Genomic DNA, 22,011 nt, shown 5'->3' on the forward strand with positions numbered 1-22,011 from the left:
GCACCTGTAGAGAAATTAACTTTGCCATAAAGATGCTTGTTGCTAAATCTTAACAGGATCACTGTATGTCCTTATTTGAGCCACACAGCAGAACAAGAGAAAGGGACAGAAGGAACAGCTTTACAGAGGGGCAAAACAACACTCTTCCCCTATGGACGCTGTGTAGGGCAGAAAAAAGAACGAGGGCACAAAGCACATAAGTGAAATTCTGTTTCATAGGACAGAAGTCCCTCCCATCAATGCACAACTTTTTTGGCACAGTCGGGGCAATACACCTGCTCGTTGTGGAGAACAAAGTGCTTGTTGGCCAGATTTGTGGAACACTGTTTGCAGGAGAAGCAGTAGTCATGCCAAGATTGTTCTTCATAGGCCACCACGCTAGTGCCTTTACCAAAGCCAGTGATGGGGTTCTTGCATCCAGCACACTTCTTGGCCACAAAGTTCTTGTAGCAATCCACACAGTAATATTTGTCCTCCACAGCAGTGAAATGCTGCTCAGCCAGCTTCTTAGAGCAGGAGGCACACACAAAGCAAGTGGCATGCCAGGGCTTATCCTGGTACATGATTCCACCGGAGGTGATCGGCTTCTGGCACTTCACACAGTGCTTGGAAAACTTGGCCTGATGGCACTTCAGGCAGTAGATGTCCTCCCCTTTGGGGAAGAAGCTTTCTGTGCCGATGACTTCCTTGCAGCTGCTGCAGATGAAGCAATCTTTGTGCCAGAGGAAGCCCTTGTACTCCACGTTCTGGTCTCCTGACACAAAGGCCTTGCCGCATCCTTTGCACATTGGAATTTCATCACCACCACTAGTGGCACACTTGTTGCACATGATCTTGTTGTCCTTGACCACAAAGGTCTCGCTGGCCAAGGGGAGAGAGCACATAGCACAGCGGAAGCAGGTGTCATGCCAGAAGTGGTTCTTGTAGTGCACTTCCTTGGAGTCGGCGCCGATGGGCATGCGGCACTCGGCGCAGGTGTTGGCATAGAACTTGCTGAAACACTTCAGGCAGTAGTGCTGGTCATCTTTCTCCACATACTTCTTCCCCTGCAAGCTTTCCTTGCAGTGGCTGCAGCTTAACTTATCAGACATGGTGCCCAACTTGTGCCTGGAGGGCCCTCACCCTGAATGTGTGAACAGAAGGTCTTCGGCAAAGGCCGGGCGCAGTTGAGAATGGCTTCCCTTAGCCTGGCAGCCACCACCTGCAGTGTCTGAGCTTGAGCTTGTCTCTGAGGAGGGCTGTGGCCAGAGGGAAGCTGTGGCAGGCGCTTCCCTGAGGATCCGCTAGCAAGTGGAGGCTGGTGCGTCTACCTCTTGAAGGCTGGGATGGTGGGTCTGTACCATCATACCTGGCTACCTGTAAGTTCTATTATTATGCAGGAATGGTGAAACTCACAGCTCAGGAGATGACTTGGTTAGAAAGGTTGTTTGCTGTTCATAGACTTGAAGGGAAGGAGGCAAGTCACACCATTTGGTGGTTATGTGGGGGGACCACCAGAGCCAGTTTGGAGACAGAGTGGAACTGGGAGCAAGGGCAGATTCTGGTTTCCATGGTAAGAAGCTGATGACACAATGCACAGGCTTAGTGTCAGCTAGTCTGGATCATTTCAGCAGATTCTAAGGAAACAGTGACACGCCACAGACAGCAAAGCCCAGATATCAAAGCTACAGAACAAGGAAAACAAATACATAGTTAATATAAAGTACTGGGATTTAACTCCTGGATTAGACCACTTGGGATGGACCATACTCAGTCCCTGGCCAGAGTTAACATTCAAGTCTCAGTTCTGCCTTGCTGTAAAGAGGAAGTCTCGATTTTCCCCCTTGTTAGGAACCTAGACTTCTCATACTAGGTAAGTTGGAAAGTATCTCTGTGTTTCAGTTTCTTCTTTTTCCTTGGTGAAATTAAAATATTCAATGCTACCGTGTTGTGGTTGGGATTAAGTGAAACAATCTATGCTAAGCCATCAACACAGGGAGGCACATAGTAGATAATGAATAAATGGGAGTGATTCTATAAACACAGTTTTGTGAGCCCAAATCTCCACTGCCAAAGTCCATGGGCTTGGGATACTGTGGTTTTGAAACAATAGTTGTAAATCTAGAAGTAGAAAGAGAAAGCACATCCTGTAGGAATCACTCACTGGCTTTTTTTTTTTTTTTTGCCAGTCCTGGGCCTTGGACTCAGGGCCTGAGCACTGTCCCTGGCTTCTCTTTGCTCAAGGCTAGCACTCTGCCACTTGAGCCACAGCACCACTTCTGGCCCTTTTCTATATATGTGGTGCTGGGGAATTGAACCCAGGGCTTCAAGTATACGAGGCAAGCGCTCTTGCCACTAGGCCATATCCCCAGCCTCACTCACTGGCTTTTAATTTAGCTTGGTTGTTACCTTTCAGGACAACTGCATAGGAGTGACAGAGCTCCAGTGACTCTCAAAGGTGGACAGTGAGATGGCTGGATGCCTTGGGAGACAGCTGGACAGTCATCTTGCTAAAGTCCTTCCAACCTCTTTGTATTCTATTGACCTAGTTCCATGTTGATTCCAGAAGTCATTGTTGGCACCAAGCGTCTTTTAAATATTGTTAATATGGCCATTCCTTTTTATTTTTTGCCAGTCTTGGGGCTTGAGCTCAGGGTCTGGGTGCTGTCCCTGAGCCTCGTTGTGCTCAAGGCTAGCGCTCTATCTCTTTAGCCACAGTGCCATTTCTGGCTTTGGTGAGTAGTTTATTGGAAATAAGAGCCTCACATGGGCTTTTCTGCCCAGGCTGGCTTTATATAGTCACTCTTACACAGCATAATAAACTCAAGATCTGTATAGGCTAGACAACGAGTCTAAAAATAATTTTGAAAATTTGTATAAATATTGCTTTAGTAGCAAGCACTTCCAAAATAGGCAAATTCACCCACCACTTTTCTTTCTCTTCAAATGCAAAGCAAACTTCAGTATCTTCAGGACAGTAATGGAAAAGCTAATCAGGAACAGAGGTATGTCTACTCCTATGCACCTTTTCTTCAATCCTCATGAATATTGTTCAATGCACTTTCCCTATACAAAACAATGTTGTTGATGCAAAAACATGTCTTTCATGCAATATAAAGTGGATGTGGTGGTGATTTCTGTGCTTTTATTTTTTAATCATCTCTAGAGCTATATGATCCAACTATTTGAAAAAAACAACAAAACTTTCTATTTGGCTGCTGTAGAGATGTGAGTATTTGAAACCAATAGGAGAAATGAGTGCTGTTTTCTTCTGGATGAAGGAAACAAAACTTCAGTAGTTTAACACAATCACCTGAGCAGTCAACATGGGCAGATGTCTGGGAGGCTGATGTGGTAAACATCCTTACTTTGGCTGACTTTTGTCAGAGTCCCGGGTCTTTGAATTGCTGCTTCTGGATGGAGCTGGGACACAGCTGATGCGTGGTGGTGGTCCCAGCTGATGAGGCCTCCACAATGGGCACCATAATTCCACGGTCTTCTTTTTATGATCCTTCATCTACTGATCTCCAAGTGAAAAGGAGTGGCTTGAAGGGGAACATGTCAAGGACTCACAGGATGGAAATGGAAGCTCAAAGGTGAGAAAGAAAGAGGAGCCAGAAGTAAGGCTGTAGAATGAGTCATCTTGGAGGAGATCCCATTTCCCTCCAAACCAATGAAGTTCCACATTTTCCTTAGCAAAACTCAAGTCAACAAAACGAAAACAGAGAGGGAACATGTTGACATTAGCAGGAGAAAGGGAGTAGTTTCAGTTCTCTGAGAAGTCCCCTGTGGTGGGGTCAGGACCAATATCTCCATAACAAAAGGCAGAGCAATAAGAGAAAAGCAGGGCCGGTTCATCAATGTATTGCATAATACAACAGCCATGTAAATAAAGACCCACAGACTTAGGAAAACTTTATGCTTTAATGCTTAGATTCAGTGATGAATGAGCAGCTTGCAGACATGTGATTAGACAAAAATGAATGACTTAATGGTATAGATGAGGAAATGAAGACAGTATATCACACAGACAGACAAGAAGATTTGAACAGATGAACAATGCTGCGGTTCCTCATTCCATCCCATAGGATGGGCAGCCTTCTTTTGTCTTCCTGCTCAGGGCTATTTGGATGTTTATAATATCATTCACAGTCCATATGAAACTACCAATACAGGCAGACAGCCATGGACAACCAATGAGAAGAAATCCAGAAGCATGTGTCTGTTCCATCATGTACCAAATGATTTCTAGGGCCTTCTATGGCCCGAGGACATTTTGTTTTCTATTATTAAGTGAGTTATGACGAATAGTGATCAAGCTGATATTATATGATATTGGATTAGAGTTAATTTTTAAAAACATTCTAAGAAAAAATGGGAAGCTTATGAAAGGCATCTTTTTCTGTATGTCTTTAACAGAAGCATAGGTCTGAAAGAAATTCTGGATAAATTGTGATTATAGGAAAAAGGAAGTCATAAATGTCAAAATTTGTGGGAACTCAACCTTTACAAGGCACTTACTTCACTTTCTATGTGAGTGTACTCTAAAATTAACATTCCATTGCATTAGGTCAAGAGAATAATGGATTAATACCTTTTAGGACCTGATTTTTTAAAGACATTTGATTAAATTGTATTATAAAAATACTTTACATGAGTGCTTAATGAAAAAAGTAGATCCTATGTACTCTGGCTTTAGTGTGATTATTAATGTTCCTTGCAGAACATTCCTCTGTCTCTGTACATTAACTTCTATATGTTCATTAGAACTTCCTCACAACTGAGATAATTCTAGCATTGATTTACCCTGCAGGTTCTCAACCTCTATTAGTCAGCTTCTACTCTTCTCCCTTGGTGGATTCAAAGGCAGTTCAAACTAAGCAAGATCAAAGCCAGAGTCCTGAGCTGTCCTTTTCCCATTTACCCAACCTTTATCCTCATTCCTATGGACCATCCATCTGGTTCTGTTAGAATTTTGCTGCAGAATTTTATTCCTAGCTTGCTCCAATTCACAGGCTCCTGCCTTAGCCAAGTGTTTTTCTGATCTTCTCAGTTAGTTGATATTGCACTGTATTTCTCAGTTCATTCTCCCTGTACAGTTAAGAGGAACACCATTTTATTTTCTTGGTAAAAATCTAATGGTTAATCTCTGCCTTTTACACTAGATTGTCAGCCTGTGATGGTGAGGACTCCTGTTTTTGCTTGCCATTTTATCTTGTAAGGAGGACACAGTTCAGTATCACATAACCTAATTTTTTTTCAAATTTTTATTATCAAACTGATGTACAGAGAGGTTACAGTTTCATACGTTAGGCGTTGGATACATTTCTTGTACTGTTTGTTACCTTGTCCCTCATACCCCCCTCCCTCCCCCCCTTTCCATTCCTCCCCCCACCCCTGGAGGTGTTCAGTTCACTTACACCAAACAGTTTTGCAAGTATTGCTTTTGTAGTTGTTTCTCTTTTTTTACCCTGTGTCTCTCAAATTTGGTATTCCCTTTGAATTTCCTACTTCCAAAACCAGTAAACACGGTTTCCAATATACTCAGATAAGATTACAGAGATAGTGTAGGTACAACCACAGGAATGTGATACAAGAACATCATCAATAATAGAAGCTACAGATACACATAGAACGTTGAAAGTAGTTACAACTGTGATATAACAATTGTTTCCATAACATGGAGTTCATTTTACTTAACATCATCTTATGTGTATAGCTATTGGGCTTGTGATGCTCTGCTATGACTTGCCTAGACCTGTACTAATTATTCCCAATATGGGAGACCATAGAGTACATAACCTAATTTAAATGTGACTCTTGTGATTCCTCAAATTCCCTTTTAAAATTTTATTTAAAAATGTTAACTTGATTGAGATATATTTAATTAATATTTAATATATTTAATGTAGACCATGAGCAACCCCAAGAGCTTTAAAATTTGGCATCTCTCATCCCCTCCCTCCCTCCCTCCCTCCCTCCCTCCCTCCCTCCCTCCCTCCCTCCCTCCCTCCCTCCCTCCCTCCCTCCTTCCTTCCTTCCTTCCTTCCTTCCTTCCTTCCTTCCTTCCTTCCTTCCTTCCTTCCTTCCTTCCTTTCTTTGTTTTTTTCCTTCCTTCCTCTTTTTGTTTTCTCCCTCTTTCTTTTCTCTCTCGCCTCTCCTCATCCTCCTCATTCTCCCCCCCCCCCCCTTATTTCTGGTGTTAAGGATTGAACCCATGGCCTTACCCACCTTAGGTAGTGCTCTGCCACTGAGATAAGCCCCCACTTCTTCTATAATCACTTTTATTGGTAATAAACATGTTAAATGATACTGAGTGCAGGCAGACCCTAGAGCAGAGCTCTGGATTGTAAATGCAATACTTAGCATCTCTCCTCTGCTCAGGTAGGGAAAAGTAGGCCTCAACTCACCCCAATGAGCAACTACAAATAATAATAGTGACATTCTTCTTTGGTCTCCTTCCTTGCAGCTACTAATGTGCTGTGACAGTTCTCTCCCCCCCCTTTGTGGGCTCTCCTCCAGCTGTAGCCAGTGATGGGGAATCAGGCGTCACACATTCATGCGCCAATTCTCACCCTTCAAACAGAAAGAGCATCTGAGTGTGTAAAATACTTCGGAGTGAAATTAAAATTATAATTTGTCTTTAAAGATACTACTGGAGGCTCTAAACTTTACTGATGTAATGTTAATTTTTCCTCAGAAGAAACCACAGTTACCCTGAATCTCTGAAAATAACTGTGCAGCCTCTTTTAAGAAACACACATAGCAGTACACTCTCAGGTGACATTTTTCTTTGGCATACACAGGAAACATACCCAGAAAGCCTTCATGCTGTGGAATCTATGTGCTATGTTTCCTGCTCAAGAATTTAACCAAACACCCAGGTGAATTTTGTCTACCCAGGTTCTAATAAAAAAATCAAATAGTAAAATACTGGTTTGGGTAATGTTGTAGTACTCACTTGAGCTCATATTTATTTGTTCTGATGTAAGATATTAAACCTTGGGCAACTAGTGAGTTATTTGGAATTGGATGATGGGAATGGAAATTTTCTTCAAGAGAAATGCTGAAAGAGAGGTCAAGCCCTCACTGAGACCTCAGATGTAACGATTACCCTCCTGGTTAGTTGAAATTAGAGATCAAAGACTTCACATGATAAATGTATTTGGCTGAGACCTATTTTATGAAATGCAGAAAAAGAAGTGTTTGAGATTGTGGCAACTTCTTACAAAAGGGAAGTAATGCATTTACTCACTTGTCAAATGAAAAATTTGACTAGTAGGATAGCTTATCAAATAATCCACTTCAATATTTTTTATTTTATTTTTAATTAGAAAAAACCCAAAGGGCCCAATTCATGTTTATCTGAATTCTTGCACAATTCTGTGGTTTTCTGCTATTTTTCAGAATTTTAAATTTTAGGGAAAAAAGAGAAAATTTTCTTTGAATAATAATTTTTAACTGTTGTCTGTCTTCTCTTTTCTTTCCTGTTGTTTCATGAAAAATATTTTTTATTATTGAGCATACTTTCATCAGTGTAGTCAAAGGATGACTTAAGTCAGAATCCACACAGAAGGCTTGTTTGCAATCCAGATTCCTCAGCCTCCCTGAAGGCTTGCTGGAACATCTCTTAGATGTTACACAGATTTTAGAATCTAAGTATTTTACCAGCTCCCTGGGTAATTCTTACACACAATTAAACTTAAAAACTACTTTTACATAAGATGTTAGAAAAAGGATGAAAGCTATGACAATCTTGGTCACAAACTCCAAACACATTTCCAATTAAAGATTGTTACGGACTGGGTATAATGGCTCATGCCAGTAATCCCATGTACTCAAGAGTTGGAGATAGGAGGATCAGGGTTCAATGTCAGCCTGAGCAAAATGTTAATAAGGACCTATTTCAAAAGCAAGCTGGTTATGGTGGCAAATGCCTGTTATTCCAGTTAGAGGTGAAGATAAGAAAATCAAGGTCCAAGGCTCATCTGGCAAAAAAAGAAAAAAGAAAAAAAAGAGCAAGGCCCTATCTCAGAAGCAAACTAACTAAAAGCAAAAGGAATGGTGTGCCTCATTCAAGTATTAGAGCACTTGCCTAGCAAGCACGGGCCCTGAGTTCAATCCACAGTATTGAAAAAAAAGTCAGATTTTTTTTCCTTTTCTATCTTGTCATATTTTCTTTACTCACCATGTTCTTGGCTGTAGCAATTGGGATGAGATGGAAGACTTTGGAAGGAATACTGCCAGTCACTAGGTAAGTTCCCATTCCATTTCTTTTTGTCCACTTTTTCTTGTTCCCTGTTTTGCTTCATCTTCTCAACTTTAGTTTTGCTCTTAGATGTCTGAAGGGGAGCATGGGCAGACACTCAGTTATTCCTAAATACAAACAAGGAACATAGTAGATGCTGAAGTAGGCAATGACACCAATGTGACAACACTTTGATATAGATATGACTGCAAGGTGGAAGAAAGCAGGGGAGTTTTAACAGAGAACCACAAGATAAAAGCATAGGAAAACTCTGGAGGAAAGTTTTTTTTTTTTCCTGACTAATTCGCATCATTATTTTCTTGACAAGGGAAGTCTACAAAAACCTCCTATTGTTGCTGGGTGCTGGTGGTTTCACACCTGTATTCCTAGCTATTCAGGAGACAGAGATTTGAGGATCACAGTTTAAAGCCAGCCAGGGTAAGAAATTCTAATTAATAACCCAAAAGCTAAAAGTGGAGCTGTGACTCAAGTGATAGAATGCTATTCTTTTTTTTTTTGCCAGTCCTGGGCCTTGGACTCAGGGCCTGAGCACTGTCCCTGGCTTCTTCCCGCTCAAGGCTAGCACTCTGCCACTTGAGCCACAGCGCCGTTTCTGGCCGTTTTCTGTATATGTGGTGCTGGGGAATCGAACCTAGGGCCTCGTGTATCCGAGGCAGGCACTTTTGCCACTAGGCTATATCCCCAGCCCCAGAATGCTATTCTTGAATGCAAAAGCTCAGGGACAGACCCAGGCCCTAAGTTCAATCCCCAGAACCTGCACAAACAAACAAAAACCCAACAAACCTCTCATTACAAGCAACACAGAAGACATTATTTTGCAGATACTTGCAGAATGCATTTACAAGCAATGGCTTGAATGATGCACCTAGGAAGACTAGAGATAGCAAATAGAGATAGAGATGAAGACTAGAGATAGCAAAATTTCTATTAAATACCAAGTCTGTGCTTTTAAAAAAATGAAATGGCCAAGGAGTTGCGTTTTGATGAAAGAGAAGTTTCAGATATACACAAAAATAGTTGGCGAAATAGAAGAGAATTGGGGAACAAACTGGAAATCGATGAAGGCAGAGGAGGAATCAAAAAAAATTAGGGATGTTGAATTGATACTTCTTAATGGCTTTGCCTTCACCTCTCCTAGGAGGGAGATCACAGAATCACAACTCCTCCGCCTGTCCATGAAAATTCTTTAAAATTTCATTTAGACTTTATTTATTTTTAGCAATTCATATGTTCCTCAATGGAATTATTGTTATCATTACTATTGCTAGTACTATGGCCTGAATCCAAGGGCTGGTACTTTTGTTCCACTTGCTTGCTTACAGTTGATGCTCTACTATTTGAGTCATGCCTCCAGTCCAGCATTTTGCTGGTTAATTGGAAATAGTGTCCTTTGGAGACTCCAAGCTTAGGCTGTCTCCAAACCTCAATCTTCTGATCTCAGCCTCCTGAGTAGCCAGGATCTTACAGACAAGAGCAACTGGCTTCTGGCTTCAATGTGATTGTTTTTGCTTTATGCATTTGTACAGTGCAAGAATATTTCAGGCAGGGTTATTGTGGGGGTTGCGTTGGTCATCCCTAACTTGGTGCTCAGAGAACAAGAAGATTCTCAAGGATGTTGAGCTAGAAGAGTCTCACGGATCTCTTCTACCCTTACCTGAGATTCTTTGAAATCTTTTTGTGCTTTTAGGTATTGTATGAATCCAAGTTTAAAAGGTCAGCTCTGGTACTCATTTTGGCAAACAGTTCATCAGTTGTTCAGAGATGTTGCTCCTTTGGACTCCTTCCCTAAGTATGAATACCAGGAAGTGGGACTATATCGGATGGGGAGATTACTGAGGGAGAATCAAAGGAGGAAGTAAGGGTGAACAAACACAGTCATTGTATTCAATGTTCATTAGGGAAAAAAGTTGAACTATGTAACTTGAGGGTGGGGATGGGAGGAGAAAAATGGGGGACAATGATGGAAGGAGGGACACTGACTGAGAAGTATTGTACTCATAATCTGACTTAAGGAATTATAACCTCTTTGTACAACTACTTGATAACAGTAGTAGTAGTAGTAGTAGTAGTAGTAGTAGTAGTAGTTCAGCTCTCTTCTTCTCTTTCTGGGTTTTTGCCTTAGAGTTTTGATGGAGCATTATAGGCCCTATTGGCTTCTTTTAACCCTGTTTACACCTGGGCAAGACAGAGGAAAGGCTGGAATTCATTGCCTCGATTCTAGTGTATTCCTCTCCAGACTGTGGGCTGCTATAAATCATTTTACTAGGTTCTATTTCCTGAATATTTGTTTTAGGGCGGGGGGGGGGGGAAGGGTGGTACTAGAATTTGAACCAGATTTATTGGGAGACCTTTGAGCATAAACTACTAGGGATGACCCAATAGTTATAGCTCCTGCATGTCACAGAGAAGGATTTTGAGAAAAGGCCTAATAATGAGTTTCATTTGGAGGTGAAAGGAGGTCTTTGAAAACATCTGGAATTCATTATAACTGGCCACTGCTGCCATTTCCAAATCCACCCTTTAAAACCAGGCACTGTCAGTTTGAAGAGGAGGAAGAAAGGACTTAATCAGACTTATGTGGTGAAAATATCAGGCAGATATTGTGGGCAAGGTTAAAGAATATATTATGTCCCCTTCTTGGAAAAGTCTTTATTTTCAAATACTGGGGCTTTGAACTCAAGGCTTTGCTCTTCTTTGATTTGCTCATTCACCTGATGTTCTACTCCTCAAGCCACACTTTCAGTCTGTTTTCTTTTTGCTGGTTAATTGGAGATGGATCCTCACAGACTTATCAGCCTAAGCTAGCTTTGAGCTATGATCCTCTGGATCTCAGCCTCCTGTGAGCACTGGTACCCAGGGAAAGCGGAATTCTAGGCTCTTTGGTTCTGTGTACTAGGGACTTTACCTTGAGTCTACAAGTGGACTACTGTTCTATAGGGTAGTAAGAGTGCAATTGTGCTTCCCCTAGCTCCTCCATTGGGTCAGTGACTCAAATTTTATTACTCTCCATGAATTCCAAGTGCCTTCCCCAACCCCACACAATCCCAGTTTCCATACCATTTGTAGGATGACTGGAATCTGCAGCCGGCTTCGTGCTGAACCACGTTAGGCTCCCAAGAGGTGACTTTATTGGTCTGCAGGCAGTGGGTCCAAGACAATCTTGGGTTCCTCTGGGTCTCAAAAGAAGATATTTATGACCGAAACTACAGTCTTTTTAAAATTTAATCTCATAAGAGCTAGGCCTACATTTCTGCTGTATTACATTTACTGGAAGTAAGTCATTAAATCCAGTCTCCCTTTCAAGGAGAGGGGGCACAAACTCACCATGTGAGAGTTTCGAGGCCTAGATTTTTCATCATCACATGTGAATATGTGAGTGGTTTGGTGGGAGGAAGCCTGTTTCCCACAGAACTGATCTGTACTGGCTAAGTACCAGTAGTAACTACTTGTGTGAGCTTTGGCTTTTATTTCCTCGTATGGAAAATGGGGCTGATGGATGGGGCATATGGAAAATAGGGTTTGGACATGGTTTATCCCCCCAGTGGTTCATGATCTGGAAGCTTGGTTCCAGTGTTGTGTTTCTGAAATGGATGAAGCTTTAAGAAGTGAGACGTAGTGGAAAGTTAGGCGTATTCAATCCCTATGAATGGGGGTGCATCAGATCTTGTGGGATTGGATTCATTTCCTCAGGAATACATTGTTATAAGTAAGCCCCACATCCCCTCTGAGTCCCTCTACCAACACCCCCCTCCGCTGTGATGTCATCTGCCACACAGCCCCTGTCAGAACCAAGCAGACATCAGCACCATACTCTTCAGTCTCTCAAACTCAACTACATAAACCTCTTTCCTTTAGAAAGCTACTCATCCTCAGGTGTGTTGTTATAGTAATATAAAATGAACAAAGATGCAGTTTTTCCTTCATTTTTGTGTAATATGCATTCTGAATTTAGGATTTCCATGTAACTTCCATGGAACAGCTATACAAATAGGAAGTATATGGGTATTTTTGAATATTAAAATGTTTTACTTTAACGTATGAAACTGTAACCTCTCTGTACATCAGTTTTATAATAAAAACTTAAAAAATAAAATAAAATGTTTTACTTCATGTTGCTATCTCCTGGATAATATTGAAATAATCATTCTAGAGCCAGGAATGCAGCTACAATCCTTGTATTCTTAATGTAGCAGACTGTTTCATTAAGTCACCAGAGCAACTTTCCAATAAACCGATGTTAGGGGATCTATTTGGATGGAAGAAAAAGAACATTATTGAGTATATAACATTGCACTCATTTTCATCAAGACAAAAACAAATGAGCAGATACAGCCATCAGCACAATAAAAACAAGCAGACAGACCGAAAAGTGTAGCTGTTTGAACCCTTAGAGAAAAGGTATCTAGGGTAATCAATAATTATAAAACTCACACTGTTTTAAAGATAATTTTATGACAACTGTTTCTGATTAAAGAATATTGCTATCCACGGTCCCTGAAACCAAGTACTTTCCACATTCTTTTCTAGAAGGTAAAGTCAATAGCCAAAAAAAATTAAAAAGATGTAGGAATTTTATTTGAAGTCTCAACACAGTAAAATTTGCATAAATTCTAATAAAGCAAAATTAAAATCCATTAACACTTGTCTCTGGTAATTAACGTAAGCTTGCTGTTTTAAATGACTATTTCAGACATATGGAGGGAAGGAAAATGCAGAGCCATGGGAAAATATGAAGATTATAAAGTAGGAATGCTGTTACTCAGAATACTCTCCATTTTAGGAAGAAAATAAAAGTTATTTAGGCTTTTAAGAAGCATTGAAAAATGCCTTCTATTTAGTAATGTATAGATTCACTCAAGATTTTTCACCAGATGTTTATTTTAGAAGATACATATGATACTTACATTTATGTACATTAATGAGAATTTATTACTCAACTCTAATTACTACTCTCTGGAAAGAACAGAAATGTTGACAAATATTGATTATTTAAGACAAACTACAAAAATTCCTCATTTTTATGAATAAAACACCAAGAGAATTGATATAGTGAATGTTCTTTCCAAATATTTGAAGAGAATTAGGACATTGAGAATGAAAAATTTGAATTTATTGTTATATCACCTTCTATATGGCCTAATTATTGATTGCAAATGAAGCTTATTCTGCTAAAATGGAAAGTAAGTTTCTCTGGAAACGAGAGCATCCACTGAACATTTGTATTTAGCAAATCTTATCTAAGGTATGAGAGAAGGGGAGATATTGATGGAAATAAAATGTACACATGTATGAAGATGTAACAATGAAATCCCTCCCCTGCGTAGTTAATATAAATTGATAAAAGATAAAGACAAAAGTCTAGTCTAGGACCATTGATTGCTGGTGCACCTAAACTAGAAATAAAGGGGAAATAAGTTTGTTTCTGTTGTTGTTGTTGTTGTGTGGTGGTACTGGTGGTGCTGGTGCTGATAGAATTTATCTGCTGCTTAGTAGGCACCACACACTGTGATAACATGAATTATCTTATTCTCTACTTGTAATGTTTAATTATAAGAAATAATTATCACTATTATTTATTGAATGTCCACTTTGTGCCTGGGTTTGCGCACTGGGCTAGAAACTTGGTCCAAATTACATCTAATCCTAACTATAATCTAATAGAGATGTTTGTTGCTTTGTTTCAACATTTTATTTCAGTATTTCTTTCTTTTTTTTTTTTTTTTGGCCAGTCCTGGGCCTTGGACTCAGGGCCTGAGCACTGTCCGTGGCTTCTTCCCACTCAAGGCTAGCACTCTGCCACCTGAGCCACAGCACCCCTTCTGGCCGTTTTCCATATATGTGGTGCTGGGGAATCGAACCGAGAGCTTCATGTGTAGGAGGCAAGCACTCTTGCCACTAGGCCATATTCCCAGCCCTTATTTCAGTATTTCTTTATTAGCAATATATAGTTTTATTTTAACCTGTCCATTTGTGCATCTTCTCTGTCATTCTCCCTTCTTCCCTCCCTCCTTTCTTAAAGCATTCTCAGCAACTTCCTTTGTTCTATTTGCACACATGTGCATAGAATATTTTGTCCATATTTACCCTCCTCACCTATCTCCACTCAGCTTTCCCCTCCCACTGTTACTCACACCCCAGTCATGACTGTTTCGCCTGCCTAATAGTCACTTTTGTGAAAGTGTATGATAATTGGTCAAAAAGGCTTTAGCATGGTGTAGTGCACATACTGCCCTTTAGTCAGATCGATCATTTATATGAGCTCTACATGATCATATATGTGTTTACATGTATGTTTACAATTTTAGTCTAGCATTCACATAGGAGGGAAAATGCAACCTTTGTCTACAGACATGTTTTATAACTCTTCTTTCTTATGTGAAGAAATTAAAACAAACAAACCCAAACAAACAAACCCAAAACAAATGTAGAATGTTCCAGCCTACAATTCATCAGGGCAGAAACCAGGTTTGCATTCAGACCTGTCTTGTCGTTTAGCCTTTTCTGTGCCACCATTCTGCAATCTCCAGCCAATTTAGATTGGTGATAAAAATCAGTAATACCGATGAGATGTATGTCGCCACCACTAACGGGACTTACTATCAGCAGAGTAGCCGCCAGTCTGCAAAGTCCTCATTTGGGAATAGGCATTTGTCAGCTGACAGAATATTGATGATAAGCTTTGTTTTACTTTTTCAAAAATAAACTTTAGGGCTGGGGATATAGCCTAGTGGCAAGAGTGCCTGCCTCGGATACATGAGGCCCTAGGTTCGATTCCCCAGCACCACATATACAGAAAACGGCCAGAAGCGGCGCTGTGGCTCAAGTGGCAGAGTGCTAGCCTTGAGCGGGAAGAAGCCAGGGACAGTGCTCAGGCCCTGAGTCCAAGGCCCAGGACTGGCCAAAAATAAAAAATAAAAAAATAAATAAATAAACTTTAGTTGGGTGCTGGTGGCTTTTGCCCATAATCTTAGCTATTCAGGAGGCTGAGAGCTGAGGATGGTGGTTCAAAGCCATCCCAGGCAGGAAAGCCTCATATCTAAAGAAACCACCTAAAAACTGGAAATGGAGCTGTGGCTCAAAGTTGTACAGCCTTAGCCTTAACCAAAAAGAACCTCAGGGATGGTGCCCAGGCCCTGAATTCAAGCTCCACAACTGAAACAAAACAAAACAAAACAAAACAAAAAAAACCCAAACTTTAAAAATCATGATGTGATGGCTTTTGCTTTTTGGCAATTATGAATGATGCTCTTTAGGACTCTGCTTGTAATTCTTCACAAGACAGTAATCACTGGAGAGAATATGCTAACAAGAGTTTCAGTTTTCTTGAGAATCTGTCATACTGCTCTTCATAGTGACCTCACCACTTTCTCTTCCCACCAGCAAAGCTCAGGGCTCCATTTTCTAAAGGTCTCCCAGATATTTCCCAATTTAGTTTCCTCCCAGTCACCATTACAGTGGGTTAGAGCCATCCTTGTGGTTTTGATGTGCATTTCTGTAACAATTAGTGATGTTGGGCACATCCTCAAGTATTCACTGGCCAATTAGATTCATTGATCTACTTTTGCTTTTCTTGAGAAATATCAGTTCAGGCCTTTGCCCACTTTAATTACTTTTCTTTTGGCTATGTTACAGAATGTGCTTGTGTCCTGGATGTGAATCGCTTGTGAGTTATGTGATTAACACATATTTTCTTCCATGATGTGGGTCCTTATTGCCTGATGATGGTGATCATTGGGATCGAATGTGAGGCCTCTGGACAGCGTGAGGTAAACTGATGCCTTGTGTCCTTCTAGATTGTGCCCCCCATTTTATGCATTGATATCATCTCATAGGCTTATTGGCTTACAACAGTTTTTCCCGTGTGTGTGTGTGTGTGTGTGTGTGTGTGCTTGCACACACACATATGTATGGATGTATTTATATATGCATATAAATATATGCGTATGTCTGCTGCTTTACTGCTTTCTGGCTGTCAAGGGTCCTGATAAGATATCTGTTCATTGAGATTCTACCTCACCCAAGTAAGAATGTCCATTATCAGGAAATCCAATAATAACAAATGCTGGAGAGGATGTGGCCAAACCAGAACCCTACTACATTGTTGGTGGGAATGCAAACTTTTTCAGCCCCTCTGGAAAGCAGTGTGGAGGTTCCTAAGAAGGCAGCAGCCCCACTTTTGGGCATCTACCCAAAAGACTACAAGCAAGACCACACTAAAAGCCACAAGCACAATTATGTTCATCGCAGCACAACTTGTCATTTCTAAAACATGGAACCAACCTAGATGCCCCTCAGTGGACAAGTGGATCAGGAAAATGTGGTACATATACACAATGGCATTCTATGCCTCCATCAGAAGGAATGACACTGCCCCATTTGTAAGAAAATGGAAGGACTTGGAAAAAATCATATTAAGTGAAGTGACACAGACCCAAAGAAACACAAACCCTATGGTGTCCCTCATAGGGAATAGGTAGTACATGATTAGGCTAGTCATGGTAGAAGATCAAAATATCCCAATAGCTATACCCATATGATCACATAAGATGATGCTAAGTGAAATGAACTCCATGTTTCAGAAACAAGAGTTATACCACTGTTGTAATTATTTTCAACATTCCATGTGAAACCGTACCTTAGTTTTTTCTTTTTCTTTTTCTGTTTGATTGTTTTGTTTAACTTTGTTTCTCTTGTATTCCCTTCCTGTGGTTGTAACCCCCACTACCACTATATCTCATCTGAATACCCTGGATACTGTTTATAAGGGTATTAGAACTGGGGAAGGGAAAGGGAATATCAAAATTGAGAGACAAAGGACAAAAAGACAAACCATTCCAAAAGCAATATTTACAAAACCATTTGGTGTAAACCAAACTGCACAACTTGTTGGGGGAGAGGGAAAGGAGGAGGGGGGAGGTGAGGGGAAAATGAGGGAGGAAGTAACAAGTTGAACAAGAAATGTATTCATTGCCATACCACACTTTCACAATAAGGAAAATAGTTAAAACAGTGATATCTTCAGGTTATCTTATTATGAATCCTTTCTTTCTTGCTGTTTTTTCAAGATTCTTTGTCTCTCCAGTGGTTGATTGAAATGTATCTTTAGTCCTTCTGAGTTAATCTAACTTGGATTTTTTTTTAGCTTCTTATCTATTTATGTTCACCTCTTTCACTAAATTTGGCACGTTTTTGGCTATTATTTCCTCAAGTACTCTCTCTGTCCCTTGTGTTGTTCTCTTCTCAGGACTCCCATGGTGGTAGGTGGCTTGATGATGTCTCTCAGGCCTATTAGGCTCTGCATTTATTTTTCTCTTTCTTTGACTTCATAATATCCATTAACCTGTATTCACATTTACTAGTTCTTTCTTCTGCCTCCTTAAATCTATTCATGAATATTTGTGTAAATTTATTTCAGTGACTGTATGATTAAGCTCAAAATGGTTTTGCTTTATTTTTATCTTTTAAATTTTTTATGGATACATCTGTTTCCATGTTCATTCAAGATTGTCTTCACGTTCTCCATTCATACTTTAGTTCTTTGCATATCTTTCAAACAGTTCCTTTAGAATATTTGTCTAGTATATTTGCTATCCAGTCTCTTTCAGGAGCAGATCACATTTCTTTATTAAGCAATTTATCTCTCATTCCCTATACTTTCCTATTTCTTTGTATGCTTTTTTTTTTCTTGAACTCTATATAGGTGAATTTTATAATACGGTAACTTTGGAAATCAGACTTCCTTTTTTTCAGCCTGCCTGTCTACCTGGCCTGCTTTCTTCCCTCCCTCCCTCCCTCCTTCCCTCCCTCCCTCCCTCCCTCCCTCCTTCCCTCCCTCCCTCCCTTTTTCCTTCCTTTCCTCATTTCCTCCCCCTTCCATCTCTCCCTCCTCCTTCTCTTTCTTTCTTTTTTTCATTCTTTCTATTGTTTGCTGTCCCTTTGTCAGGGACACAGCCTACAGTTTTAATATATGGTCTTCTCAATTTTTTTCTTAGCCTTGGCATGTGTAGTGGTTTTAAAATTTTCCCTTAAGTCTCTCTCTCTCTCTCTCTCTCTCTCTCTCTCTTTCTCTCTCTTTCTTTCCTTTCCTTTTTTTTTTTTTTTTTTGCTGGTCTTAAACTTGGCCTTGGTGCTGTCCTTGAGCTTCTTTTGCTCCAGGTTACGACTCTACCACTTGAGCCACAGCACCACTTCCAACTTTTTCTGAGTAGTTTATGGAGATGAGAATCTCAAGGATCTTCCTGTCTGGGCTGGCTTTGAACTACAATCCTTAGATCTCAGCCTCCTGAGTACCTAGGACTACAGGTGTAAGACACTGGTGCCTGGCAAGAATGACTTCTTTTGAATGTTTTACAGCTTAAGTATCTCATTTCCCAAAGTGGACAAATGAAAAAGGAAAATATGCTGACCCTTTACATTTCTTGAAATCCATTTTGGCAGGAGGACGAGGGACCAAATATATGCCCTGCTTATCTGCTAGCAGAAGCATCAATCCTTAGTCAGTGCAGACGCCCCTGGCATGTAGAAATCAGAGCCCTTACTGCTTACCTGTGTGGAAGCTGCTCCCCAAACACAGGCACATCTGTCTACCACAGGTCAGGGATGAGTAGCTGTTGTAGCAGTAAGGTGAAATGACCAAAAGCAACCACAATTTATACCCCAAACCTCTCCCTGACATATGCCAGCCTTGGAATAGAGCTAAGTTCCTGAAATTATTCCCTCTGCCAAATTTCTCCAAGTAGGATTGCTGGGCAACTGGGAGGACTCCTTGGTGCTCCTCTTGGAATAGGCTACCTTCCACAATTGCAGCACTGTGAATGAGCATAGGAGCTGTTGGCCAATGCAGACAGAAGCTTCATGTATAGTTACAGCATGCTACCTAGAGTCTTGAGGGAAGAATATGCCTATATTCTCTTTCTCTCTCTTGCACTCTCTCTCTCTCTCTCTCTCTCTCGGATTAATCAACCAGATGTGGACTCATTTATCAAGCAGATGTGGACCTAAAGTGGATGGGGTTTTGAAGGAGTTGGCATTTAAGTTTCCTCATATTTATATATTTGTGTGGGGTGGGGAAATACAAAAGGATGCAAACAAATGTTTGAGTTCCATGTCTCAGTTTGAATAGCAGGTTTACTTCTTTTTTGACATGGGTTTGACCTTAAACCACAATCCTCCCAAATTCTCTTTCATGAGTAGCTGGGTAAGACCCGAGCCACTATGACCAGCCTCTGGTTAATGCTTTTTTTGTTGTTGTTGTTTTTGTTATTGTTACTGAAGTCCTGGACTTGTTGATGTAATGGTGTAATGATTTAATGATGGCTGTGTTTGTGATTTGCACTTCAGGCTCACATAGTCCACATTTCACAAACGGCTGCTTCTGAACCCTGACTATTCTCTTCTGCTCTGCAGGTGGCTTCAGTTTTCCTAAAGTCTAAGGTTTCTAAAAATCACAAGAGAAAATTGACCCATTATCTCTGAGCTGGAAGCATATTTCTGTTAGTGCTGAAGTCTCACCATTTCTAAAAGATGATGGGAATACAGAGGAGGATCTCTGACAATATTGAAGGAAAAACCTCCCTCTTGAGATGTTACCCAAAAGAACAGAAAGTTCTTCATGGCAATGAGGATCGTTATTGGATGCCTTTCAAACCCCACTGTCTTCTTTCATGAGCTACACCAAGGGTGGAAGAAAACTTCTCTAAATAAATTAGCAAGAGTCTTACTAGTGTATCAAGAGTCGTTTATTTGTGGTAGTTTTAGAAAAATCACCATCTGAATGTTCCTTTAGGGCAGATCTGTAAAGGACCTAATATCAAAAAGTAGCAAAACAAGTAAGAGAATGACTTTCCATTTTCCAATTCCAATTCTTCTACTGGTCAGTTGAGTAGGTGGTTGAGATACTCTTTAGCTCAACTGATCTTTCAAGAAGCTAACATTGGTGAAGCTTGTCTGCCAGTTCCATGTTGATAAGATGTCTATGCCCTCAGCTACACTTAGATAAAAGTGTTGTAGCTTTCACCTGGGCAGAACTAATAGCTCCTGTCTGCTGAGACCCACAGGAAATCCACTGAGCATGTGAGCCTGAATCATTACCATGAGACTTGTGAGCAGTGAGACTTCAATGAGTTTGCTGAGCTCTTCAAAATCAGGGCCCTGGGAAAGACAGGAGTTAGCGCAGGGCTGTGGTTCCATGAACCTTGTGTTGGGTTTAACATGACTGTGGAGTTTATTTTCTCTTCTCTCCCCTCCTCTCTGTGGATCCTGAGGAAGCACAATGGCTTTGAACCTGAAAAGGAGAGCACAGGCAGAGAGAATGAAAGCTGCACACACCACCCAGGAGTCAGGGCTCATATCACCTGCTTTTTTTTTGCCAGTATCTGCTCACTTGGCCTGGGCCCTGTGTGTGGTGTAAAGGTACTTTTAAAATTAACTTGCCAATATTATTTTGCTGAAAATGGTAGCTTGCTTCTTACCCAAGTCTTCTCAGAGAGTGATGGATACACTTTACCACTTATCATATGGACCCTTTGCTCCAAAAATACTCTTATTATATTCTATTCAATATTCACAGAAGGATATGCTCTCTTTCAGAGTGCCAAGAGACTGTATTTAAACATTTCTGTTGTATAATATGTGTGTGTACATAGGTATGTATATTGTATAAATTATAACTAAGAACATTTATTTCAGAGGCTATGGTGAAATTCCAAACTGTGGCAAAACGTGAAGTGTCCAAAGAATAACCCTTGTTTCACTTTTCTAGAAAGATTCCCAAACTTGGCTTGGCACCAATGGTTCATTACTCCAATCTTAGCTACTCAGGAGGCTCAGGTCTGAGAATCCCAGTTCAAAGGCAGCCCAGTTCATGACAATCCTATCGCCAATTAACCAGCAAAAATTCCAGAAGTGGAGCTGTGGATCAAGCAGTAGAGCACTAGCTCAGAGAGAAAAGGCTCCAAAACTTTTGAGGATTAAAAATTTTGCATGTATGTGTACATGTGTGTAATGTGCTTGCGAGCTTGTGTGTGTGTGATTTTAGGTGGACAGGATGTTTCTTGCTTCAAGTGCTCTGAAGAACATGTAGAAACTGGCCTTCTTTTTATATCATGTGAACATGTTGTTAAGTCTAATACAAAGGCAATGACTTAGGTTGTAAGGGTGAATCAATACGGAGCTTCAACAGAGGGCTTTTTAAGGACTTTACCCTGTCAAAAAAAATCCGGCTTCGCATTGAAGTCTGACTGAAAGAAATCAGCGTAAATGCCACATACCTTTATCGCCTAAAGTTAGCACAGAATGGAACTTTGTCATACACACCCAATATTTGCCTTTTTCTTTTCAACTGGCTGCTATTTAACATTTGTTGAGCTAGATCTGCAAACTGCTCTTTGTGAGAACTTGAGCACACTTTGTTTATGGAATTAACTGGCACACATAGGAGGTGGCCTTGGAGTGAGCAAGCACATCCAGGCCCTGTCATGCAAATGAATGTGCTTTGAGTGCCTGGGAGCATTGTAATAGGGGGAGAGGGGGGAGATTTTTCAAGAATAAAACCCCAAAGGGTGAAATCATTTTGCATAGAAATTTCCTATCTGTCACTTCAGTGTTTTTCCTTCCTTCTACATTTTCCTATGCCATTAAACTTACTTGGAAAGTTTTAAATATTGCAGTAATTTGAATAAAACACAGAAGATCAGCAGTTCTTTACATTTAAACAAGTCTAGTAAGCCATTGAATACATGGGGTTGGTTACAAGTTATTTTATA

General features: G+C 40.5%; 1 protein-coding gene across 1 annotated transcript; it reads right to left on the minus strand.

Moving 5' to 3' along the window:
• Positions 1-236: 236 nt before the first annotated feature.
• On the minus strand, positions 237-1,112 carry LOC125353669 (four and a half LIM domains protein 1-like). Its single transcript, XM_048349340.1, has one exon. It carries the CDS (start codon positions 1,089-1,091, stop codon positions 237-239), a length of 855 nt encoding a protein of 284 aa, XP_048205297.1. The 5' UTR covers positions 1,092-1,112.
• Between the last annotated feature and the right edge of the window lie 20,899 nt (positions 1,113-22,011).

Source organism: Perognathus longimembris, chromosome 6 (assembly GCF_023159225.1).
Source record: "Perognathus longimembris pacificus isolate PPM17 chromosome 6, ASM2315922v1, whole genome shotgun sequence".
NCBI classification, from domain to species: Eukaryota; Metazoa; Chordata; class Mammalia; order Rodentia; family Heteromyidae; genus Perognathus; species Perognathus longimembris.